Consider the following 26,881-nt stretch of genomic DNA (forward strand, 5'->3'; position numbering starts at 1 on the left):
GAACACAGGCTTCTTAAAGCCTCCTGTTCCTTACACCGTCTCTTTGTTTTAAAATAAGCTATAACCACCTCATGCTAGAGACTGATTTAGGAACCTCCAAGCATTAAAATGTAAAGCATACCCTCCAACAACTCCCAGAAAAAAATGCCCAGAAAGCAATCTAAAAAGCCTGAAAACAGCTACCGGCGTAGCTGGACTGTTGGTCTGACCCATGTTCATTTTATTCCCACACACAAATCTCTCAGCTTTAGTTGAATCCACAGTCAAACAGAAGATTCAAATTCGCAACTCCAGTTTGCGCGCTGTCTTGATACTCACGCACACACACGAGAGCCTCAACAGGCGTCATTTTCATTGCACAGTTCCAGATTCTCTCTCTTTTCCATGGAAGCGTGGGCTGTCCTGTGGGAGCCAGACGGGGCTGCTGAGCTGCTGTCGGGCGCGGGGCTGGAACACAACACCCTTCGACTGGCAAGGAGAAGAATTCTCCATGTCTACCACGAACATGCCAGAGGTTGTCACTGGTGTTTGTTGTGTGTGAAAGACGAGCAAATAAGCAGACAAACATTCTCATCTACAATGAGCACATTGGAAAAGGGCAAAATAACATATTTGCAGAGTACTGTGCAGCAAGCCCTCTGCACACGTGCCCTCCTGTAGGTAAAGCTTACTGTCAAAGTTACAAAAAGAAGATTTAAGAGAAATCATGAACCCACCACTAGAAAACTTGTCCTCTTTGTAAGCCCCCAGTTCTCCATCAATATAGAGACAGCATCCTTCCCTGCTAGATTTAGTGGATACTAAAGCAACTTGGAGATAAGGACTGTATTACTAGAAATCACTTCACAGCAGAAATTTCATGAAGGATTTACTCTGAAACCACTGCTTCCAGCGAGACCAGAAAGCCTGGGAGGTCACACCGAAACTAGAAAGCGCCTGTGTGCCACGGCTGAGATTGAGCCCCATGCCTTTCCTTCCCCAAAAAACTCTGATAGCAGACTTGGTTCAGTTTATTTACAGGTTTGCGGGTAATTTTTTAACTTGTCAAAACATATGCCAGGCATGTGTGCAGCAGCCAGATAACTTATCATGTAAGTAATTTCTGAAAACAGCAGGCAGAAATAAACATGTAATACAGATGATTATCACTTATACTTTGATTTTGGCTTCATGCTACTATCTTTGCATCACTGTATTTAATTACACTCCACATTTCCTTCATGATTCATCATTGCATAACAAACTAGATAGCCACTTTATGGGTGTGTTGCAGGTTTGCACAATTAACTGAGTCTATTGGACTGGAAATGACGATTTGTATTAACTGAAAAGATCATGTGGCTGCATGGTTTGTGGGTGTTGGTTTATTAGAATGGAAAGTGCCAATTAGAGAAGCAGAAAACAAAGACAAACTCATTATGTTTTAAAGAGAAGTACCTATGACTTCCTGGAAATGTTAAAGCTTATCTGGGGTAGGATTCCCAGTTGCTAAATTACACAGAAAACTGCTGTTCCCCTGTTCAAATGAGCACACGGGACTGGCCAAGGAGGCGCAGGAGAGCAAAGCCCGCGGCACGAGTTCCCAACGGCCGCCGCGTCCCCCAGCCCCCGGCGCAGCGGCCCCCCCCGCGTCCACCGCCCCCCCCGGCGCAGCGGCCCCCGCCCCGGCACAGCGGCGGCCCCCCGGCGCAGCGGCCCCCGCCCCGGCACAGCGGCGGCCCCCCCGGCGCGCTGCAGAGCTGCGCTTCCCCCGGGTCTTCAGCTCCAAAGCAAAGTCAGTCCGATCATACGCAACTCTCCACGTCTGCTTTCAACAGCCCCGTCTCACTACCACAAATTTACATGAAAAAATGTAAAACTCAAATGCCTCTGACCTGACTAAAGCTTTTATTGTTGACTATGGTACTCACACCATTTTGATTAACAATTAGAAGATGATGCTTATGACAAAGCAGACACCATACAACTTCCGCAGTTGAAATCAAAGATGTGCTAAAAACTCAACTTATTTAGTTCCTCAAACAAACCTCCACCACCATTTGGATTCACCCCTCAAATGAAATGGGAAGTATTTCCCATGAATTCTCTGCAATGTAGTTAAAACCAAGAAATTGCATTAGTGAATTATGCATTGTAAATCTTTGAAATTTGAACACTGAAGGCACTTCAAGAAATAGACATCAAAACCACGTCACATTTTGACATGACAAAAACCAGAAGCACATTCAGCAGCAGAGTCTCACTTTTTTGGGGTGTCTGTAGCAAGGGATCAGTAGTGCAGACACAAGCACACATCTCAAAATATAAATGCTCGACAGACCGTTGTGTCCCCTTCCACATACCCTGTATAGACAGAATCTCAAATATGAATAAAATTAACTTTATACTGTTTAGGGATCAAGTTACCAAACTATTAATTTCTACAATTATACACTTAGAACTGTTTCCAAATACTGTTTCTATATATATAGCTTTTCGACTAAAATTACTGGTTCAGAATGAGAACAAGCTGAGCTCCACCCCCACTGTCCGTCCTGCTCAAACCGCTGCAACCCCCCCGGCTCCCCAAAGCCGCACACGGTTCCACCTTCGGGCCTTGTAAATGCCCGAAATCTCCTTCCCCTGCTTCCAGAGGTCTCACAAATACCCACCTGACACTTCAGACATCCAGAGCTTTCCTGGGTTATGTTTGTAATGGCATGCTATACTTCTAGGCAGTCAGTTTTCCTTACTATTTATTTTGTAGAGGTCATAAGCCAGACCTATTGATGATACTTGATAAATAAATTATTTTTTCAAAAGAACAGACTACGGAATTGCCCTTAATAGGTAAAAAGGACAGAACAAGCCACAGGAAAAGACACAAAGAAAGCAAATAGCGGATTGCTGCCATTCTTTCCAATCTCAGTGAAGCTGCCTGCCCAGTTACGACTGTGAAAGGCTGACCAGTTCTAGGCTTGCCACCACAAAATACCTAACAGCTATAGGTGCTGGCAATGTTGAGTTATTTCTCCAGAGTTCCTGTTCCATGTTGACAAACAAGGGTCTGGCCATGGCAATGCACGCGTCTCACCCGGGCAGCGCACGCCGCGCGCCTGCGGACTGGCTCGGTGCACGCGGCCTCAGCAGCACGCGCTGCAGCGCGCTGCCCAGGCCCGGGTCCTTCCGCAGCCGGCCTCCCTCATCTAATGCATGGCCCTCACCCCTGTGTCCTTGACAGAGTAATTAATCAACTTCACCGTGTGCGAGGACCAATTCAGAGGCCCCCACATGGGAAATGCTCTTTGCAGTGTGCAAGCCGGTTGAGACCTCTGGGAGCAAACAGACAGAAATCCATCCCTGGCAAGGATAAGAAACACTACACAGACACTGAGTATTTTGCGGTTTTCGGATGCAAGCTCACTTTGGCTGTTTATCAAAGCCAACACACAAAGAGGGGTATAACAGCTCAGACTGAGCACTATGCCACTACTCACATAGCTTCTAGCTGTTTTGAAGAGCAGCCACTTCTGCTTGCAAAATACTGTGTGAATGCATCGTATCGTTCGTAGGCCATTTAGCTTCAGCACAAAGATGACAACTATCTATCTAGTGAGATGACCACAGCAGAAAAAGCACACGGAAAAACAAATAGTATAACAGACCACGGTAACAGAATGTTCTTGGGAAGGATGAAAAGGAACTTCAGTGCTACTGCAGACCCTAAGACCGCATGTGGATAGATTGCAGGAACTTTCCCCAAACGGTCATTATGTGTAACTCTCCGCTTGTGTGGAACGCTGTGCCTACAGGGCGTACAGACACAGCTGCGCGGCCGCTGCAGCGAGGCCTCGGCTCTGCACGGCGGGAGAGGGGATGCAGGAGGGCAGTTCAGCTAGGAACTGAGCCAGCTCCTCCGTCCCTGCTCATGTGCCCAGCATCCGGGGTGAAACGTCTCACAACACTGTCCTGAACGAATCCAATCTAACCGGCACTGAGCGAGCGCCGCATGCTTCATCAGACTGGAGCTTTGCTTCCCAGTGGCCAGTTCACATGCCTGAGAGCATGAACAAACTCAGCCTGGAGGACTGTCTAACAACGTCCCCACAGCAACAGGATGGCTGTAACGTTTCTGCGAGGCATTCAGATATTACAGAATGGATGGCAAAAACCAGATGTGGCTGTGGCCATTTCTGGGAAACACAAGAGTGAACAAACGGCTATTTTTAATTTATCAAGTTCCATTCCACTCTAAGCTGCTACAGAATCTGTGTCAACCTTTGTGTCCTTTTTTGATCTCTTTCCTCACTCAGCTTATGCTTATGTGCTGAAAAAGTCTAAGCACATGATTACCCCATCCAGGCAACATGCCTTTGAAATGGCTTTTTAATCTAGACTCTCCACTCCCTGACAGACTGACTTTTGCAGTATGTCTGTATTTGCTGTCTAGACACTTGAATATGCTAACCTCTAATTTAGCCCTCCTTTACTGACCCATGAGTTTCCTCCCTTCTGTGGGTCTTCTGGCTAAACTGGAAATGCAACACACTCATTCTGCCCTACACCTGCCCGGTGTAACTGCATTCATACCAACCTGACCAGTGAAGTAAGCACATTTCCCTCATTCACAGCAATGACAAATCCTCACACTGGAGAAGTTTTGTAGTGCTCTCCTAATCCTGCTCCCTTCTTTGCTGCCTCCAGACTTAAAGAACTGTGCAGTCCTTTCCTGGAGGGATTCGGGACACATATGCAGAGACAAGGACCTAAGCTGAATCTTGTAAGCAGAATTAAATCATTGTGTACCCAGTTACATAGGCAGATAACAATAGAAGAGTCTGATTGAAATATGAAAGGGAGAAGAAAATACAGATGTATGCTAACAGCAGCCACGCTGCCTCAGATCCAAGGTCCACCTAACCAAATATTGCCCTAGCACGGGGAAGAAGGCAACAAGGTGTTGAGGCAGCGGGCAATGGCCTCTCCCAGCACAACGCGCTCTCTCTGCAGCCTCAATGGGTTTTTCTTTCATCAGGCTCTCTGTGCCCAGTTTTTGAAGCCATGTAAAACTTCTGGCATATGCAGCATTCAGACAGATATAATCAAGGCACACAGATGAGTGCTCACAAAAGCCATGCTGTACTTCCACTTCAGACAGTACGTTTGCATCACAAAACACTTCCATACGCCTGAAGAATAAAAGATTTGCTATCTGTGTCAGTTTCTACAGGTGACTTAAGAGGCAATTTAGCATTACCCAATTGCTTTAAAGTCTTGTATGGGGTGAATTTGCACAAAGCCCGAGTAATGGCCCCTGTAGGAGGCTGAATATCAGCATCAGGTCTGCACAGCTGTGTATTGTTACCCTTGCAATACCAGAGTCTGCATCCCTGACCTTTGGATGCACCTTACACTCAAACCCATTGGCTTTGCCCATTCCTTGCACACGTACGCATCTTTCCCTGTCACACAGTAAGTACCACCACAGAACATCCCCCGTAAGTAAGTATCAAGTTTAACCACTTGTATGTTGGGCAATATGATTTCTCCACCCGCGTACCAGCACAGGAGTTTACCACCGCGGCACCGCAGTCCTGTTCTCAGGTCAGTGAGACGGCAGCAGTTCCAATGCATCCCGTAGGTATTGGTTTTTTCCCTCAAATTAACAGAAGTTCAAGTTGATTTCCCTCACTTGAGGGTGGCAAATGTTCAAAACACAGGTAAGAATGTTGTTACCTGCACACTTTGTTTACACAGTCATCACGCAAGCATCACTACAGTAAGAGAGTACCACACCAACTCCTTAACCTCAGCGTTCACATGTAGATCTGCTCTGTCAGACTACTACAAAACAGAAGATAAGGACCTGAATGAGACCTATGAAATGAAACTACATAAGGATCGCACATAGTTTAACTTCTACTGTGCACATCTTGATTCTGCTTAAGGTAAAGGCTGTGATCTTTTAAGAAAGAGATAAGGGACGTGACAAGTCATTCATTTTGGAAGTCCATATCCAAGCCAAGGTGTTATATTTTATTCTATCGAATAATGACAGAATTTGGCACTTGTCAAGTGGGAAAGATTTATTAATAGGCCAACTTCTGCACTGCTTTTTGCTAGGTTTGCTTGCCCCAAGCAGTCCCCTACTAAAGGTTTCATAAAGGCTACATCTGAAATAACTGGTGACAGACGGTGTTGGCTCTGCAGAGGCACCTCGGAGCTGCTGTAGGACTGTATCTACACCACCCTCGTTCACACATCCAGCCATGCAAAAACTAGCACCACAGCATCCAGCTTACGCTTTGTTTACCTCTCCTCAGCAAAGCTTTTCCTCTCTGATGACTTACCACAATTACCTCTTCTAGTCATTAACAACACAGAAGAGTGTCTAAGCTAGTAATTCCCTTTCAGGTAAGCAGACCGGAGGCATGCTTGCTCGGAAACACAGGAAAAACCCCAAACTTCCTGCTCAAGAGCAGCTGCCACGAATAGGTAGGACTAAGGAATAATGCAGCAGCAGCTACTATAAAGCAAATACAGTGTTTATAGAACCTGGCTCATGAAAAAAAAAATCACTCCAATCTACAGAATGACACACGAGAACTGTATCAGACATTCTATCCTAAAAATACAGATCTATTACTTGTCATGTTAGTCTTCCAGTATGAAATTTTACTTTCATCATTTTCTAGCTTCCTAAAGAGATTTTGCATTTTGCTTCCCCAGCTGCTGCTTACATTGACACCTCTGTCCTCTCAAAACCAACAGAAATAGCAACCAGAAATGTTAAGTGTTGAAAATGGGAAATATCAAGGGAATAGAGATCACTGAAAAGGCGTACACTGCAAAGCGAGCTAGAACCAGGAGCACCGGATCGAATGACATCCCAGGGATTCCCTCTGCAAAGGGAATCCTCCAGGGAAGGGAGCACCATGAATTAAAGTCCGTGATATTGGTTTTTTCTATACATAATTCAGACATTTTGTTTATTGACCAGACAGGTCTGCTACCCCTCTTCCAAGAGGGTACAAAAGAGGTTTAAAGCATCTTGTAATACTACTTGAGCTGCTTTTTAGCAGACTTGTTATTAACAAGTATTAACCAACCAGGATGTTCAAGATTACTTAGGAGTTAGTCTTTAGGCTAATTTGCAAATTGCACAGAGTGGTTTATACATGCCTATAGAACTGTGAGGTGGTTTAAGAGTCCTGAAATAACTTCATATCACAGAGTAAGAAGAGAAACAAGAATTCTGGTACAGAATTCAAATTCTGCTGTGCACGAGTCAGTACAGAAACCCTTACAAGTAACACCATTACTAAACATTTTTATTCAGTAGAACAATCAGAAATTTAAGGCAGTGAACAAAGGCCATAGATAAAGTCATTTAACAGTAAGACACAAAAATTCCACACCATTACCTGCACATGAACTAACTCTCAAATTACCCAAGCGAGCAAAGCCAGGCCTGCTGATGGAGGCACTGAGACCATACGCCGCCGTCTGCGGGCGAGCCGGAGTGACCTTTTCCCGGACCAAAGATGCCCAGGCACAACCCAGTTTAAAAGGCAAACACCGTCCCTCCTCGCGCTCCGCACGGAGGCGCCGCGGGAGCGCCCCGCGGCAGTCACACCAGCTTCCTGAAGTGTGTTTTTAAAAAAGCTTGTCCTTTGTACCCATTCATGATAACATTTAGCGCTGTTTGCTCCATCAGCAAGAACGTATCTGAACACACCAGAATATAGATATATTTTTATTTTAGAATGACAACTTTCTTGTCAACACATATATGCAACCAGGACACTTTAAACTCAAAATAACTCACGTTGCATGCACAGTTCATCCACAGAAACAATTAGTTGCAGTCTTCAAGTTCAGACCAACAGAACTACAGCAAAGCATTTGGAAGAGGCCTTTGAGCACGCACAGTTCAGCACATCATCACTAGCTGCTACCCCCTCTAAGCCTCAACTTTAACACAGCAAGCCCTAATTAATCAAACCCACACAGCCTTGCGTGTCTGCCCTCCTCCTTTGTTGTGATGCTTCCATGCCCACCGCCCCCTCTTGAATTCTTCTCTTTTGCTCATCTGATAAGATGCCCAGCCAACCTGGGAGAACCTCTCCAGCACATCAAATAAAAAAAAGGAAACAAGCAACAGAATATCTCTCCTAGTTTATGTTCCTTCCCTTTCTTCTCACATCACCTTCATTTACACAGCAATACAGCAGTTCTTAGGACACAAATGACACAAATATGCAGCAGGAGAGCTTACTGTCGGGAAGAACAAGGGCAGATGGGGGACTTACACCAGAGTCAATAGAAAACACAAGGGAAAGCAGAAGTCAACTGCAGCATGCACCCCACAGTGCAGTGAAATCAATCATTCTTCTTTCTCAGCAATATTAGTAACTATTCCAGCTCAAAGAGCACAGCAGACACATTCTGTTAATCCTGTTGTTAGCAGCTCTTGGTGCTGGGAGTTTTAGAGCCCCATGTTGACACTTCTTTGTCCAGCAAACAAGTGATTGAACTGTACAGCAAAATTGATCAAAACCCAGATTCTCTGTTTATGGTGTGAAAACCAGCATCACTCACAAACTGTCAATAAACAGTCTTTACACAGCAGCTTTCACTGAGAAACCTACTGCCCTAACCACTACATTTTACTATCACCACTGTCCAAGTCTAGACACAGAATACACTGTGAAGTTTGTGAAAACCCACATACGCTTAAAGATGTCCGATAAATCATTACACGTGAAGATGGATTTATTTCAGCACAAAGCTCATGAAAACGGACACCCACACTTGCAATCCGTACAACGGTTAAAGCGTTGGTATTTTTCTCCTCCTGGTGACACTGAGGGGCGAGTGTTCCCTTTGACTGCAAAGCGCTCGCGTGCGGCGAGGACCAGCTCCGCGCTGCCCGTGTCGCCGCAGCACGCAGCGCCGGGAGCGGAGCCGCCACCAGCCGGCCCGGCGGGCCCGGCGCTGCGGGACGCGGGGCCAGCGCGCCCCGATGGCGGCGGCGGCGCCGGCAAACGCCTCCCGAGCCGGGAGAGGGGCTTCCCACCCCCGCCGCGCGGCACCCGCTGCCCCTCGTGCCGCCCGCGGGAGCGCGGCGCCCTGCGGAAGCCGAGAGCGAGCTCCCGCGAGGCCGCGCCGCCTCCGCTCCCCGCCGCGGCCTCGCCCCGCCGCAGGGCAGCAGCTCCGCGGCCGGCCCTGCGCCCCACTCACCCCCGCGCGGAGGCCGTTCAGCGGACTCGCCCGTCGCTCAGCCCGGAGGCGGCCGGGCTCGCACACGCGGGCGGAGGCGGGGCGTGCGCGAGGCGTGGGCGGCACCGCGCCAGCAGCGCTGCCTAGCGGACGCATCGGCGGCCATTCGCGCAGACCGACCCAGAAGAGCGGACACCGCCGCCAGCTCCCCGTCCCCCGCCGCGGCCCGTGCCGCCGCGGCCCGCGCCCGGCGAGGCCCGCGCCCTCCCGGCGGCGGCCGCCCGAACACCGCTGTAGCGCTCGCGCGGGCGCACCCGCGGCCGTGGCCTCTTTAAGGCTTTTTCCGCCGACAGCGCAACGTGAGGAGGGGCGCGGCCGGGAGGCGTGGCTCCCCTGCGGCTCCGCCCCCCAGTATAAGGACGACCGTCCGCGCCCGGCGCCGCAGTGGTCGGCGCTGTTGCGGTTCGGCGCATGCGTGTGGCGCCGGCTGCTGCGCGGGGACATGCGGAGCTGCGCGACGCTTTCGGGGTGAGTGACGGTCCCCCCGGCGGCACTTCCGCCGCCCCGCGCCGCTCGTTGCCATGGCGGCGAGGCCCCTCGCTGCTGCGGCCTACCGATCCGCTCCCGTCCGCCACGCACCGGAACTTCCTCGGCCGCGGGCCGCCCCGGGCCCCGCCGCCGGGGAGAGGAGCGGGCGACGGCCGGCGGCAGCAGCAGGTCGCCCGAGCTCGGCCGGGCCGTGGCGCCAGCGCTGGCCGGGCCCGTGGGATGGAGCCGCCGTGCCGGCACTGGCCACGCCAGCGTGCGCGGAGGGAGGAGGCGGCCCGGGAGGCGCGCCGGGGCCGAGCGGGAGCGCGTTGTCTGCCGCGGTGCTGGCGGGGGGAACCCGGGCCTAGAGCCGCCGCCGCGCCGCTTACCTGCAGGGCCTGGCTGCGGGGGGAGTGAGGGGCTCGGCGGCGCGCAGCGGCAGCGGCGCCTCGGGTGGGATCCCGGCGTCAGCGGCGCCCGCAGCCGCTTCTCGGGAAGCCCCGCGCCGCCCTCCGGCCCCAGAGGAGCGTTCGCGGTTCCTCTCGGCTCCGAGCTGCTCCTCGCTGCGTCCACAGAAGCTGCGTTGTGGGCTCAGGCTCTGGACTTTGCGCTCTAATTTAGGATGGCTTAATTTAGAATAGACATTTCTCCATGACTTAATACCCCAGTACACCCCATCCTCGATTTTCTAAAATAACCTGTCTGTGGTGTTTAAATCTGGAGACGCCACTCTACCCTTCAAGTATTTACAGAGCATCTCTCGAGCATGTCTGCCCACTGCGGACACGCACGATGCTGGTCACGCCAAGCCAGCAATCCCGAGTGACTCCGGGACTCCAGTGGCCTCGTGTCCCTAGCGCACAGACTAAGGACCCTGTGCAGTATTGCTGAAGCAATAAGCCAAACACTCATTATGCTTGATCTAAAGATAACAGTGTTTGACTGGATACATGGGAAAGACTCTGGGGACAAGGTCTCTTTGGCCAGTTCAGGGATACTCAAATCTTTGCCATCGTACTGGAATGACAGATGAACGATGCCTCTGCATCACAAACACATCCGTGAATTGCATTTATAAGCTTGTAAAACTAAGAGAGGAAACCAACCTGCTCAATTCATCCAGGTTACTTTACACACACTTTTTTTTTTTTTCTTAAATAGAAACCTGTCATTTGAGGTCGCATATGATCTTGGTGAAGGCCTTTGCCATTCTCTCCAAAACAGGAATTACTTCACAGGAAAACTGTTCCACTTCTCCGTAGTGAAAAACCGAATTAAAACTTATCACAGCATGTCTAATGGTATAGTTATATGACTGAGTCAGCTATAAAGGAATTTTTATTTCCTGAATGCAAGCTGGCTATAATCACATTAAAATTTTCAGGAGGGTGAAGTACCATACTTTAAGCATGCACCTGTAATCTGACAAGCAGAGGCAAGGCAATTGTCTTGCTATTTAATTATTAGTTTTGTACCGGCACCTTACAAGTTTCTCCCAGTTGCTGTGTAGCATTATGAAGTGGCAGTCCAAATTTTAACTGAACTTAAACTCCTTGATGAACTGTAGTGCTTTGAATATACTCCAAAACAGCTGGCTGTTATAATGTAAATGCATTGTTTGTCTGCTGTTCAGTTGATCTGTCTCTGTAAAGTTATACCCATCGTCATCTGGGGTATACATGTAGAATTAATTTTGTTTGCAACCTCCAGTGGTTTGAACAGCTTTTTTATCCATCTTCACTAAGTGATCACTCTTAAATTCTCTACCACAGAATGGTCCATTTCTGGTTGGCAAAATGCGTAGAAAAAAATATCTCAATGCTAAGAATATGCCTCATCTAATAACTGTAAAAACATAATTCCTATAAATGGAAAAATCTCCTGCGGCCTGTATCTGAGCATGAGCTTGTGACTCCAGGGAATACAGAACTGCACTGTGGAGGTTTGGTGCATGGTAAATCATATCTAGTTAGTTATTAAAGGACTAGATTTAAGTTAATCTTCTCATGATGCTGTTTCTGCTATATGTCGGTTACTCATCATTGATCTGGTTGCAAAGACAAAAGCACTTAAGGGATGATATGACCACCAGGAGAAGCAGGAATTAATTTTTAAGTACACGGAGTTCCAGAAAGTATACTAACAGCGCTTAGGCTTTTAAAAATCCAATTAGAAGTCTGAAATACTTAAATATTAAAAGAGATGGGTCTATCTTAGATACTTAGATTAAATAGAAAGTCAAAGGAAGAAAAGGAAATGACATCACATTGTCAAATAAGGAACAGCTAGCTGGAGCAGATGACTTGTAGTGCAAAAATGTGCCCCTCCTCCTGTGAATTGCTTCTGAGATTTGTTAAAGAGATGTGGTGGCACTGTGAGCAAGAATAGGTTGTGGATTTAAGGTAGCCGCATTTCTTCCCCTCCCGAAAGTGGTAAGTTGGGCTTGCTTCCCACCCCCCTGTTTCTTACAAGAAATATATCAAAGCTGCTTATCAAGAGTGCTGCCTTTATAAAAATGCCCAAAATTTGTGCAGGCATTCAAAACTCTGAATGGAAAATTGCTATATTCCGTACCCATGAAGTGAAACGTTCTAGAGCAGGCTTTGCTCTACTGTGAATACCAGAAAGATTTTCTTTATTCTGAACCTGACTGGCCTCAAATATTTGGTTGCATGGGGGCTGGGAGAGCAAGGAACAGAGCAACAAGACTATCAGTGTGATCAGTTACAGGTATTGAGCTAAAATACATGCCAACACTTCTTAATTTCCAAATAGAGGATTATTGTCACTATAACGCAAGTATTTAGTGATATATGTCACTATGAAAACTGTATGTTTGGGATGTTCTGTATAATGGAAGTTCATCTCACAAGAATCTTTTTTATAGCTTCCCATATGTATTCTTCACTATGTAGACATCCTGCTGCTTATGGATACATTAGACCATTTTCAGCTTACACATATGCATCCTACCATTCACTCATCAGTTCAGGTCTAAAGGTATATTTGGCCTTGCAAAAAAAAAAAATCACATCTCTGGTATTTAGAATAATTTGTATTTGTTAATATGAGCAGCATGAATGACGAAAAAGGATCTTCCTTTGCACAGTTACCTTCCCTTAGACTGGATGGTGTTAATAGCTTCCTAATGCACTGACAAACCTTTGAATTGCCCTGCCTTGAATCTGCCCTGTAGTAATTACTAGCTATAGTTTTAGTTTGAAGTAACTCAGTTCCTTTTGAATAACACTGAAACTGTAACATCTTCAAAAGTGTTCCGATCTTTCCAGGTGCCATAATCTATGCCTAACTAGGCCAGACAGGCAGAATAACCAGAGTTTGTACATACAGAGTTTGTACTTCTTGATTACACATCCTCATGGCTCCCTCTTAACACACTATTTCTTCAAACAAGCTTGTGCATGCTTTAAAATATAAGCATCAGCTCTCTAGACTCCCCTGAAAAAGTAACTGGGTGATGTAGTGGAAGAGCACACACGCTGCCTCTCTTGATACTCCTTGCTTAAGGCACGGAGGACAGTTTCATAACTGTCCATTCACAACTCCTCCCGAAACGTCAAGACAAGTCACCTTCTTTGCATTCACAAAGACCTTATTGTTAGAAGCAAGTTTTATGGCTGCAAAATCCGCGTGCATTATTTTTAAAAAACAAAGAGTTGATTGAAACAAGTGAAAATTACCTTTTCCTAGCATATGTAAATATTTAAGTCCATTTCAGAAACTGGACTTAGCATTCCAGAGGGATTTCAGAGGGGCGATTGTGCAATGATCAGTCTTGAGAGCTGAGATTCAGGCAGCATTCCGAAAGCTGACACAGTAATTACAAGCAGTGGTTTTGGCGTGGGACCTGATGGAGGTTGGGCTTCTTAACAAGCCCTGCGAGGGCTCCGTGTTGTCACAGCGAGCACATTACCTGTGCTCTCACCTACAGCAATGCCACCCCCCTTCTTGTCTCATTTTTGTATCATAATCAATGTCTCGTTCATGGTCTTGTCAGATCTTGTATGTGCACTGAGATGGAGTACTGTCATTTCCTGACTAATCAGTGTGCTGTATCAGTAATTTTTCAACTTGTTAACTTGCATTTGACTTCAAAAAATAACGAATAGGAAGCGCAAACTCCATAGGCATTAGCCTTAAGTTCACTAACTCATTCTCCTTCATGTCTTTTGCAGATTTACTGCTAATAGGATAGGATCTGTGAGGCATAAAGAATACCACTGCTCAACACAGTGTGAACTGATGGGATGGATGTTTCATTCGCAAATTGTGTTAACATGATAGGAAGTAATTTTAGAATTGGTGTTATACTGGCCCTGTGCTGCTTAAGTCTTTTTGACAAATGGGTTTCTCCAGTCTTCTGCTTGCACATAGACAATGGTTCTGCTGACACTGACAGAACTGGAGACATTTTGAACTCATTTGGTAATCAGAACTATGTTATTGCTTCCTGGGGGTGTATGTAGTTAATTTTACTATGAAAAATCTGCAGTTCCCATTACTGTAAAGGGTCCAGCTTGACTGTGTAATGCAAAAATTTCCAGGGTTAAGCTAGCTTTTAAGGAGATTGTCTGAAAAGGAAGGTCTTCACTGAAATCGGGAGGGCTGAAGTCAGTAGAACTCGGATGCCCTGCTGCAGCGGACAGGATGCCGGTTTGGCCCTTGTTCACTTGTGTTAGGGCTGATGGACTCCTGTCTCAAGCTCTCAAATGCCTGGCTGAAACGCTCTGGCTTTGCTCAGATGTGCCGTAGGCTGCCACTTGTGTGCGTGCCCCCGGCTGCCCCGTCCCTGAGACACCCCAGGCCAGGCTGGACGGGGCTCTGAGCGCCCTGGGCTGGTGACGATGTCCCTGTCAGGGCAGGGGGGCACTGGGGGAGAGTGGGGGGTCCCTTCCACCCAAACTATCGTGGTTCTATGATTTTTCTCACAGTACCATGGTGAGAAGGGGATTTTTCATGATGTCTGTAGCTGGCCCTCCAGTGTTGGTTGACTAAAGTGGAATTTTTTCTTTTGTGGGAGAGAGGCAAGGATGTTTGTGTTAAGAAATATTCTTGATTCTCAAGAGAGATAAAACTGTTTTGGGTCCGTTGGTTTTCGGTTGTTCCGATGGCTGGGTTTAATATTTTTTGTTTTAAACAGCCACACAGCACCATTTTGTACTTGCTGGAGTTCGGATAGTTGTGCGGATGAAGCACAGACCCAGAGAACGTGTTTGCTTCTAGTCCTGGATTTAATTTCTGGGGCCTTCCGAACGGTGACTGTCCCCGCCCCCAGCCCATTTGGAATTTCTTAACAAAGCCCTGGGAATCAGCTGGTTCCTCAGACTGGGATTACTTATTCAATATAAAGCAATTGCCAACACTTTTTTTTCCTGTTGTAGGTGGGCCAGGTAAAGCATCGTTCACGCATTCAAAATAAAGCTGAATACAGCAGGACAGTTTAATCTGAGATTATTACAAATCCCTAGATTTCCAATTTGTTTGAAACAGCTAGAAAGACTTGAGGCCTATTTAAAGTATCTTCATGCTTAAGTTTGGTAATAATAGTGACTGCTTTATATGAAAGAAGTTTGGTAATTCTGATTTAAGTAATCAGTAATTATGTTTAATGGAGAATAGGCCATTTGTTAAGCTATTGAAGGTAACACTTAAAAACAGATTAGGCTGTTACATGTTGGCTCTACTGGAAACCATAAACTCACCAGTAGAAAGAAAAAACCAGAGATAGACAGCCACTAGAAAATTAGAGAGATTGTTCTGGAAAACTCATTTTGCGTAGATAACTGGCAGTTTACGTACAAGAACCGAAGTTGTTGATGCTTGTTTGCCATCTATCAATAGCTTTACTGAACATATTTTTCCTATACAGTTTGTGTAAGAGAACTTACCTATTTTGTACTTCAGTTTTGCAGTCAGACACCAAATAAACAAGTTGGGTAGTTTGTTTCTTGGCAGGCATTGGGACAGAAGGCCTTTCTACGCAGCTACTTCATTCCTTGGCACACTGAAATTGCATACGGGAGATGAGGGCAAGTTTGCATTTCTGATATTTATGTCCTCCTCTCTTTTGAAGGGAATGAAAACCACAGGAAGCCCGTCAAGGACTGTGGATTTCTGGGGCCGTGAGACATCGCGAGAGCGCCGTGCATAATGTCAGCTGCAGGAGTTGCTGCGCAGGACATCAGAGTCCCGTTGAAAGCCGGATTTCTGCACGCCAGTCAAGGCATGGGGAGCCTGAACACCTGCTGGGGCAGCCACAGTGGATTTGAAAAGTGAGTGAGGCTAAAACTTGATCTATTGCATCTTCAGATCTATGAAATGAGCATTAAGAATATTTGTACCAGACCAGTACCAACTTATGGTTTATTTACAGTGAAGGCTTTTTTTTTTTTTAGTACTTTCTTTAATGTGGATCCTATAACAGTGGCATATAATCTGAATCCATCAACAGAGCAACATTTACCATCCATTGGTAAGTATAACGACTAACATACGTATTTAGGTGGTGAAATGGATTTGTCTTGGAAAAAACCAATCCTCAGGTCTTCTGTCAGACACTGAACGCTGTCCGGTTCTGCATGTGCGGCCGCCCCCTGGTGACTGAACGCACACGTTTCCAGCAGACACCACTCGAGCCAAACACCACCACACCCGGACAGAGAACCCCAAACACTTTCAATAACGTGATCAAGTTGAACAAAACCTTTTACTCGGAGGCCTCTGAATTGCCATTAGACTTCTGACAGAAAAGCCACTTAGTAAAATAGCACTTGTTCCCTTGTAGTCCTCTGCTGGGACCTTGGTGGCTCTGTCCGGGTACTTATGCTTGGGGTCTCATGAACCACCTCGTTTAACTGGAGCACTGCCTTGAAGCAGTAAGGTAATCAGCTGCTCTCTTAACTTGAAACACATAAATCCATGACCAGAAAATAACTGTACTAGCTAAGTTTTGCTACTGGAATCATTAAGCAGACGTTAGTTACTGTTGCATTAGAAGGAATGACAGTTAAATATGCAGTGGTAAACTCTTGTGCTAGAGCTAAAACAGCATTTCTAATACTTTCTCGTGTTTTTAGGGCACTCTTCCAACCATGCTTCCATGAATGGCCACAGCTTTCCTGAAAGTTGCATCCAAGTCCCATCTCAGAAACCCAGCCCACCTCCTGTAAGTCCCAGGAATGAACAGCCAGTTTCAAGATACGAAGACCATCTTGTTCCTGGCTTTAGTAAACTGTCATTAACCATGGGCTGTGTTTCTGAAGAAACACCTCCTCACATGCCAATAAAAAATGGGCCAATTCAATTTCTGTCTGCTTCTTCCAATGAGCGTAGCTCCAGACCTTTGCCCCCGCTGCCTGTTTCTGAAGACCTTACTGCAGATGAGGTTGACAAAGAGGTGGAATTCCTGACTAGCTCAGATACTGACTTTTTGTTAGAAGATTATGAACTTCCTCCTTTTAAATCCAGTGCTCCAAGCCGGCGAAGCTTTAGGGGCTGTGGACAAATCAACTATGCATACTTTGATACTCCAACAGGACCAAAACCGGAAGATGCCCACCCTACACAAAGCCTAAGTGGATACATATCCAGTATTTATCCTCCCGCACAGCAGCTGCATCGACGTTTGCGAAGGTCCCATTCCGGGCCAGCTGGATCTCTTAATAAACCAGTAGTACGGCTGTCTGGACACTTAAATCGGTCTTCTCCAAACTCTGATGAAGACAAACCAGAGATTCCACCACGGGTGCCCATACCTCCAAGGGCTCTCAAACCAGATTACAGAAGGTGGTCAGCAGAAGTTGCTTCTAGTGCGTACAGTGACGAAGACAGGCCTCCCAAAGTGCCCCCGAGAGAACCTTTGTCACGCAGCAATTCCCGTACACCAAGTCCCAAAAGCCTGCCGTCATACCTCAATGGGGTTATGCCCCCCACCCAGAGTTTTGCACCTGATCCGAAGTATGTCAGCAGCAAAGCTCTACAAAGACAAAATAGTGAAGGATCTTCCAACAGGATCCCTTGCATTCTGCCAATTATTGAAAATGGTAAGAAGGCCAGTTCCACGCACTACTATCTGCTGCCCGAAAGGCCTCCGTATTTGGACAAGTACGAGAAATTCTTCAGAGAAGCAGAAGAGAGCAGCTCTAACTCTGAGGTTCAGTCCTGGTCTGGTGACTGCACAGCCACTTCGGGCCCAGCAAAACTGGACTCAAAACCTCGAATGGACATAGCTGGTCACCTCAAACGAAAACACCTGTCTTACGTGGTTTCCCCGTAGTCTCTGAGAGCACAGTCTCAGCTCAGTTGTTCAGGATGGAGCTGAACTTTACCACGTTACAAAGTTCTTAAGGTTCTCAGATAATGAAGTAGGACCAGTTTGAACTCTGAGAACTGGAAAATGGATGGTAAAGTCCTCTTATGCTGCATATCTCTGATATGTTTCTTTAGACTGGTTTTTGTCTTGGTATGTATAGCTGGAAACCTGCAAAGATTCCATAGAAACATATGAAGGGATAGTAGTCACAGTTGGCCAGTTATATGCTACCTAGACTAACATATTTGGTAGTCACAGTATCCAAAACAAACAAAACAGTAGCTTTGGTTACGAGTCACTTACGAAGCCGACAGAGCAGGTAACACCGTACAGCTGCTGCAACAGGCTTTTCCAAAATTCCTTTCACAGAGCAGTAACTGCTGAGAACAGGCTCTGTCCTCTCTGACTCGGGCACGCCAGCCTGGTAAGAAGGCAACTGCAAGATCTGATAGCTGCTTCAAGACTTGGCAGGCATACTGGAAGTGCGTTTCGAAAGACTAATCTATTTTACAACTTAATTTGACCCTAATAGACTTTTAAAGTGAGTTAGGTTTTGTGGATGCTTTCGGTTGCCAAACACGGCTCAGTTTTCCCTAGGACAGACTATGGGTAATCCTCTGCTGCTGCTCTTTTCCTGCTGGATCGCAGAAACGCGTGAAGGCGCCCTGAAAGCAGCAGAGGATGTGAGCAGCTGCACCGTTCCTGGTAGGTAGGCAGTAACAACTACATGCTCACCTAAAATTCTGACTGTATTAAATACAGAATCGCAGCACAAGCTGGTCTTGTGTTTTGGTTTCTACTCAGTATTTTGGAGGAGGAGGGTATGAGGAAAACACGTTATTCCGTTTATGAGCAGTGTCAGTCCCATCTCTTGCTGCTTCAGATGCTGCTACTGGCTGTTTAATTTTTCCTCGTTGTGCCTCAGCGATCCACTCAAGTTCGTTGAAGTGCCGCATTTGTGCGCGAGCACTTTGTCGTGCTCGCTTTGGTTACGTTCATCCCCTTACAGATCAGCACAAAGAGGAAGGGTGCTCATTAACAGAGGCACAGAAGGTGAATATCTTCCTCCTAACAGAAATAAACAGGCTGTTTACAGTTTAAACTGCTGAATGAGATGTTTGAGCTATTTTAAAGCTTATTTTTTATTTGTTTTAGTACAGACTAAATGAAGGTGAAATACATGCTATAGAAATGCACTGATATTTCTGCATCATGTACAGTATTGAATAAAAAAGAATTCACTTTGTATTTTGAATATTGTAATGTCTTGAGTTTAATAAAGTTATAAAATACTTATTTATGATACATTTTGGTTTTTGCTTTTTTGAGTAGTGTGTGCAATTGTGCATTTGAGTTCTGCATTTACTGGCAACTTCAAAGTGAGTAATGTTAAACATGCAGCAAATGTTGAATTTAGCTTGCATTTCAGATTTCTGCAGAAGTGCTCAGTAACTCACATCGCACACCATGAGTTCCTCGCTACCTGGCAGTATCACGTAAACCCTCCTTAAAAATTAAGTTGCTCGGCCTATCACTATTAATTACCTCTGTTACTTCGAGAGTCACCAGCGCATGTTAGGCACCGTTGTACAGAAAAGAGAGGACAGCAGTGTTACTGTCTTCAACTTCTCACCTGTTAAAAAAGGACTAAATTGTACATTAAGGGTAACTGAAGAGGAGCTACTCATGAGGATGAAAAAAGCTCAAGAATAGTGTTGGCCTTTTTCTTCTTAGGAGGAGAAAGAAACAGCCAATAGTCATCACAAAGCAAGTACATTTAACTGCAGTATGCGAGCCATGCATAAGGTTGCTGAAGATACGAAGCATCACACAACTTGCATCTTTCAGCTGTGTATGCAAGTAAATACTCGCCTTGATCTGGCAGACTGAAGTCTTAACATTTTCGGTAATGACTTTGTTTCAGAATAAAGCAGGTTACCTTCCTTGGAATTTTACTTGATGGAAAAAGTATCAGATGTAGTTTTTCAGTAATGCCTAATTACTGCATGTCAGCTGAATAGCAGCACAGAGTTAAGTCTCATTCCAGAAGTTAAATTATGAACTTTAGCGCAACTGAAGCAAAACAGACTGAGCCTGAACGGAAAACGGTGCCTGGAACTGCCGGGCTGTGAGCAGAACACTGAAGCAGGTTGCAGAGCTCACGTGCCTCTTCAGTATGAGGAAAGTAATTCATAGTCAAGTCTTATGGCATTTAAGTAACTTGGCTATTTTCCCTTAAAAAAATCCAGAGTAGGAGGGTTTCGCTGAGGACTTGGTCCACGGTTCAGTGGTTCTCCCTGGGTGACGGAGAGGGGGTCACTGACAAAGGCACCTGGAAGCCTTTGTGTGTTCTTAGATACCGTGCTCCTGTGCTTTGGGGGACAAAGTTTGTGTGATGCAAAAATTGTATCCGTGTTCCAGGTGAGTAATTAAGGCTGTAGAGTTGCGAGGGAAGCTTTGCAGGTTCTGGCCAGAAGACATTTCTCTGCTCACCCCCGACACATTATAAGACTTGCAGGACACAACACGCTTTTGCAACAGCCTGCTCACGTGTCTGAATACTCAGAGCTTGGGCTCCCCTGGGCAGGGCCTGACAGCTTGCCCCTGAGAGCCCCTCGCCACATAGACCGGACTGGAATAACCACACTTCAAAGCAGTTACAGCTTGATACACCGAAGTCGGAAGAGTCAAGGAATTTGTGTTAAAACAGGGAAGAAAGATGTGCATCTAAGGAAAGGCAATGCCCCGAGGGTGGCGAAACACCCCCCACCTGCTGAGTTTCAGACCAGTAAATCTACCCCGAGGAGCTGAACTGGAAACTAAAGGATGGGATGTTTGCCTCAATGTGCCTTTTCCTGAAAGGAAGAGACTGTGTGACTTGAAAACCCCATGGAAATAACACACAGCTGTACTGGGAGGTCAGTTAAAAACCTCTTGCTCAGCAGTTTCTACCGCATCCGGAGGGATACATCTAAACAGAAGATAAACCTAACTCGGAAGCATGCTGATTGGCAACGTAATTGAATTCTGCAGTCATTTAAAATTACTGATCATTGTTGTTGCTGTCACTAAGAGCTTTCCATTCAATCCCAGACACAACTGCCGCTGCACTGAAACTGCAGAAGAGCTCTCACCGAGATTGCCTTTCATTGCTGCAGCCTTTGTTCTGTTTGCGAACAGCCTGAGTGAAGCTGTAGGCTGGACAAGCACCCATCTAGTCCAGGACAAAGGCACCAGCTGTTTTGCAAGGGCAGTTATTACAGCAGGGAGTAGCTGCTGATGGTGTTCATACCGAGTCTTGTCAGGAATTCAGGGTTAAGATGATGACCAGATCAGTCACAGTGGAATTCCCACCCTTCGAACTCGTGATTACAGACTGCGGCCCTTATAAACATGTTTAATAGTATTACAAGCTACACGTTAACTACACACTCTCTAGACTACTGGCAAGAAATTGGAGATGGAGGTAATGAGACACATGATTTTATCTGCTTCTAGGGTCTCCGCAGCTCAGTAACCTATTCAGTGTGAGTGGCGTGTTCCTGGGGTAAGCTTTTGTACTTTTTAAAGTAGCCTAATATTTCCTTTTCTTGATAGCTTGCTTTCCAGAACAGGTTATAGCCGTTTAAAACCGAAAACTGATAGCAAATGTTCTGTTTCCCTTAGCTCCTTGGCACTGAAAATCTAGCACACAAAGTTCAATAATTAATATTTGCTAAACAGCACTGTGGAGATTCCTCTGGCTGCTGAGCCTGTGATTAGCGTTTGTAAGCGAAGGAGGTGTTACCCCCACCCATCCTGCGTTGTAATTCAGGCCTTGCATAATCCCCACCCAAATACCTATTTTCATCCACACTGCTCATTATTTTTTCTGAATCATATTTGGATGCCACACCCGTGATTGCTCACAGACTGCTGCTGTATTATTTATATATTGGTGTACACCTTCATCCCAGTTGCGGTTACTTTTGGAAAAAGTGTTAAGTATTCCAAATTCTAAGCGGCATGCCAGTGAAACATGGGAACCATTCCTGCTATTCATTTCCTTACAAAGTGATTCAGAGGAAAAGATGCTTCTATGTTGAAAACACACAGCTTCTTGCTGAAGATTAAAACTGTTGCCCACAAATTCTTAGCATTTGAAAACTACAAAGAAGAAGCATGCAAATATACCACCATGAAATACCAGAAGAAAAAACATGCCAGATGACCACACCATCACCGCCCCAAATCTGCGCGAGGACGCTGACCCCTGCACACTGAGCCATCGTGATGAAACGCTCCGCGCACGGTCTCTAGATCAAGCACAGGCGCATCAGCCTGACCCAGAAGAACAATCTCCGGCCAACCACCCACCCAGGCAGCAGAGGGGCGTGTTCCAGTCATCCAAAATAGTGTTTTTACCTTCATTAACGCGTTTATTACGCTCACAACAGCTTCAAGGGCAGGGGCAGCACTACCGAGCGCCCTCTGGAAGGCAACTGGGACACACGACCAGCCCTGTGCACTTTGCAGTCTTTAGGCGTAAAGCTCCCAGGGAACTTCACGCTGAGGAACTCCACGCACATCAGCTCACGCCACGCTGAGTCCAGCCACCACGCGGCCAGGTGCAAGGGACACGGGCGAACTGCAAGCGGACCTTTGCAAGGTTGCTCACCGCCCTGCAGTCCCTGTGGTGTCACTTACTGGCTGTTAAGCAAGGTCCAGAGGAAACCCGAGACTCCAACCATATTAGGTTGTACTTGGTGACTTCGTTTGTCATCTATCACACTGACAAGGTATTCCAGAGAAGTTTTTCTGCATCCCGGTTGCACACCCCTGCGTTTGAGATTAAGAAATTTGAACTGGGATTGTGCTCTTATGATGCAGAACCTACAGCGCAGCAACAGGCACGTGGCAAGGCAAAGGCCTCTGACAACTCAGGGCGGAGATGAGATTGCGGCGCGCGCCCTGACACACTCTGTGCTCATGGGATTAAAACAGCCTGAACTGCTCTTGCTGGGAAGAGGGAGGGCTGCCTCTCAGAGAGCTTCTTATCGTGCTGAGAAAAGTGGTCGACAGCCCTGTCCCAGACACCCTTTTAAAAGAGGACAGCAGCAAGGCAAGTGCCAGTGATCTCCTGCCCGATAAAGAGCCTGATGGAGAACTAGCATGGGGCTCTAAAGACAAAGGACAAGCCTTAGAGGATGAACTGCGTAGCTCCTACCCTCAAGTTAAACGGTTTAATGCTAGTGTTTTGCTAAAGACTGACAGTCTAAAAGCACATGTTTTTAAGGGTGAGGAGTCCACATCAGACCATTTTCTTCTAAAGGTTTTACCAGTCATACGATGCCTTGTGCCACCCGCAGCAGCACCGCTCCATGGGAATGGCCAAGGACCGCGTCGCTCCCCAGCCAACCTTCCCACCGGAGGAGCAGGCTGCACTGCAACGGGACAGACGCAGCCCGCACCGGCATCGCTCCAGCCTCAGCTTTAGGAGCCCTGCACGGCACGGGAGCGAGCTCAGTCCCTCGGGCTGCCAGCGACCGAACGGGCCGTTGCCCTGGACACGCTGCCTCGCCCGGGCGGGCCACGCTTCTCCTGTCAGCAGAGCTTAATCAGACCAACCTGGCCAAAAGCAAGCTCCACGATAAGGCAGGATGCTATTGCATGCCCTGGAGCAGCACAATAAGTAAGGTGGCTGTATTGCAAACAGCCTGACTTACAATTCAATGCCTGAGCTTTATTTTACATTGGGACATTCAGTTGTGCACAAGGGAGTGCCCAGTGCAACACAAATACATAACCCGGGCCTTCGCAGGCAACACGACAGGATGCAGACAATGCCCTGGAGAATTCAGGGAGGCTGAATATTCCCCCGAAACGGGCTCTGTGCAAAGTAACGCACAATGCCAAGACCTTCCACCCAAAGTTCCAGATGCTAACACCCACCAACCCCTTTTATTGACCTGCAGAAACTCCTGTCACACATCCTGCCCAGGGCCAGAGAGAACTACAAGCATTCATTTCCCTTCTGCACAACTAAAGGGGAGGGAAAGTACTCCCTTGCAAAACACAAGGACGGGCAACCGATTAGCATGTCAGATGTGGCAATGGGAGAAGTCAGCAGAGATAAATGCATCTTCTGTTGCCAGTTCTCTTATGAGACAGCAATTCCCCACCCCAACAGCAGGTTTCCTATTGAAAACGCAAGCAACAGTGCTGTTCCCATCAGTGGTCGGATTCGTCCCCACCCCAGGCAGCTTGCCTCGCGCCTGCCAGTCACTACCCTGCCTAGCTGGTAACTTCAGTGTGAGAGGGCTCGGTCTAATTTACATACAAAATAACGCGGGAGAAAGTGGGAGTCTGAGGCTAGAACTGCTTGTATGTGGAAGTAAACAAAGCCTTCTGAGAACTCACTGTAATTGAGAAATGTTTTGATGTACAAAAGGAGGCAGCTCCCAAAGTCAACAGTACTTACAGTGCAATGCATGCAATTTAAAAAGCAGTGTCGAAACTACACAGAGACCAGTCTCCAAAATAACTCATTGAAGCTTAACAGCAGAGAGAAACCAAACACATCATCTAAAGAAGAGCTATAACTGCAAAAACTTCAATAGAAATATGCCTCTTAAGAGTACTGCAGTTCAGAATTTCCTAAATTCTAGACGCAAATCCAGAGAGTCTTTAAGAACTAAAGTGCTTCCAACTAAAGAGCAGAAAACATACCTGTTGCCAGGTTCAGAGCCAGCAAACAACACTGTCTTGTCCAGCACCACAACCCGTACGCTCCAGGAGCGAGCACAGCAGCGCGGCCGGGCGCGGAGCGGCGGCGGCTTCTCCACACGAGCAGACAGACCGAGCCCAGCGCAGGGGCAGCCGCCGCCGGCACCGTGCCTGCGCCAGGGCAGCGGCAGCCCGGCACCCGGCGACCCAGCGCCCGGCAGCTGCGAAGCAAAGAGGCATCTCCAAAGGCAACCAGGAAGCGCCCCAGGAAATCAGCCTTAGCAAAAACCAGTGCTGGGCCCAAGCCTCAGCCTATATGCAGCTCTGGGGGCAGCAGGTGCTGCGAGGGCCCAGGTGAGGCTGGTCGGGCCGTGACGGGCACTCAGTGCCCACAGCTGCTGCTCGACCCCGGGAAAACCTGTTTCCAAACTGTTTGAAGGGATGATGGTCACTGCTCAAGGACATTTTCATTTTTAGGAACTAGCAGCAAATTTAGGCCAATACTTTGAGTGTCCTGCAGTAAAAGCAGTCTGTCTCAAGCATGAGGTGCTGTAATGCACCTGACTTCAAAAGCTCTTATTAAAAATGGCATTACTTCTTTTCACTAAGTCTTGAACAGCAGATAAAAATGCGTAATTAAGTAAAATTCAATATGCTACTAGACTGAAAGGACACTCACTAACACTCACTGTGGGTCTCATGCCTTTGTAGCTAGGTCAACGCTTGTAATTACTGGATGAAGCATCCTCCCTTGTGTACTTTTACAGCTGTAAGCACTAGTGTATGGGCTAGTTTGCATCCGTTAGGGTTGTGTTTATCTCCACCTATTTTAAAAGCAATGCCTTTCTCTCTCCAGAGGAGCATCCTCTCTCTGTTGCTCCAAGGGATGTATTCCTGGGCTGGGATTTCCACCTGCTTACAGCACAGTGCTGCGCACTTTCCCTGTTTGGAAAGAAACTTGCCAAAGACCTGCAGCAAAGCCACGCTGCTCGCTCTCCGCATGTCCTGTCTTCTGGTTCAGAGCTGCTGCTTCAATTACAAGCTACTTCATTCCAACGGAAAATATTTTTCAGCAACGCGAGTATTCACTGCAGGTGTGAGCATCTATGCCATCTTGTTCATGTGCCTAAGTCATATAATACTTCTCAATTCAGCGAAAGAGCTCACTCTCAAATACACATTTAAGCCTACACAACCACCAGAATCAAGAGAACCCCCCCACTATCACTGAGGGATGCCACAAGGCACGCAGCAGCTGCTTGCTGATTACCTTCTCGGCAGGAAAACAAACAAGACCCCAAATAATCCAGCAGTCAGGGAACAAAAAGCTAAATTCTAGGTAGAGAAGAGCGGATGCACTCTCATTTTAGCCAAGTTCTGTGGCCAACAGCCAGTTACCGTAGGCTCTAAAACTAAAGCTTGCCAATACTAACAGGGCACAAAGTTCCTAGTGTTCATGAAACACTGAGCAGAACAGTACCGCATCTTTCGGCAGCAGATAAAGGGGATTTTAGGAAAAGATATGTAGCCAGCAGGGATCTTCTTTATGAAATGTGAAATGGAGAAGGAGAGAGGAAAAAAGCATTTAACAACTTGGAAGGTGCTTTTTTTTCCCTCTAATGAGCAAGTTCCTTCTAAGTACTTCCCGTAAGAGGAAAATTAGCTCAGTCTTAGTTCACACAACTCCCCTGACTTAGAAACTGAGTTAATGACACCTCAGCGGAAACAGATAACGCGCGTAAATTCAGGTTTGCTGGACGCTGGCAATGTAAAAGGTTGAGAGCAGGATCAGCTTTATAGAAGGAAACTGTGATGCAAGCAGCATTGCCACCTTTCATTAAACACGTCCTGATTGCTGAATGCAGTGAAAGAATCTGAAAGCTAACCAGATCCATTAATGGGCTCTAAGCTCATTTTATTGAGTGCTTTTCCTATCACTATTTTAGCAGGAGTGGGTAAGCCCAAATGTGTGCATTGAAAACCTCACTTATGTAAAAGGAACTCTCAGCCTTACAATAAAAAAGAAAAAAGTATAATCAAGTTCCTGGCTGCTTTGTTAATGCTATATAGAAGCTTGGAAATATTTTCCTTCTATTGCTACAAAGCAGCACGACT

General features: G+C 46.8%; 2 protein-coding genes across 4 annotated transcripts in view; one reads left to right on the plus strand and one right to left on the minus strand.

Moving 5' to 3' along the window:
• SLC45A1 (solute carrier family 45 member 1) overlaps positions 1–9,392 on the minus strand; it is a 58,884-nt gene extending 49,492 nt beyond the window's left edge. For 2 of the 3 annotated variants that reach the window (XM_065037762.1, XM_065037756.1), the window contains exon 1: positions 9,223–9,359. The gene's annotated coding sequence lies outside the window, so the exon portion shown is untranslated. Of the gene's footprint in view, positions 1–9,222 lie in introns of all 3 variants that reach the window. The other variant, XM_065037764.1, reaches the window with a different exon arrangement.
• Positions 9,393–9,477: 85 nt separating this feature from the next.
• ERRFI1 (ERBB receptor feedback inhibitor 1) lies at positions 9,478–19,366 on the plus strand. Its single transcript, XM_065037785.1, has 4 exons — positions 9,478–9,729; positions 15,824–16,022; positions 16,146–16,222; positions 16,827–19,366. The coding sequence occupies exons 2-4, from the start codon at positions 15,901–15,903 to the stop codon at positions 18,023–18,025; spliced, it is 1,398 nt and encodes a 465-aa protein (XP_064893857.1). The 5' UTR covers positions 9,478–9,729; positions 15,824–15,900; the 3' UTR covers positions 18,026–19,366.
• The last annotated feature ends 7,515 nt before the right edge of the window (positions 19,367–26,881 follow it).

The sequence above is a fragment of the Columba livia genome, chromosome 21 (genome assembly GCF_036013475.1).
Source record: "Columba livia isolate bColLiv1 breed racing homer chromosome 21, bColLiv1.pat.W.v2, whole genome shotgun sequence".
Taxonomy (NCBI): domain Eukaryota; kingdom Metazoa; phylum Chordata; class Aves; order Columbiformes; family Columbidae; genus Columba; species Columba livia.

Bases quoted from the DNA above. Each gene is read 5' to 3' on its own strand.
- ERRFI1 (XM_065037785.1), top strand. From the start codon at position 15,901: ATGTCAGCTGCAGGAGTTGCTGCGCAGGACATCAGAGTCCCGTTGAAA. The intron at 16,023-16,145 runs GTGAGTGAGGCT...TTTTTTTTTTAG, and splicing joins AGCCACAGTGGATTTGAAAA to TACTTTCTTTAATGTGGATC. The intron at 16,223-16,826 runs GTAAGTATAACG...TCGTGTTTTTAG, and splicing joins GCAACATTTACCATCCATTG to GGCACTCTTCCAACCATGCT.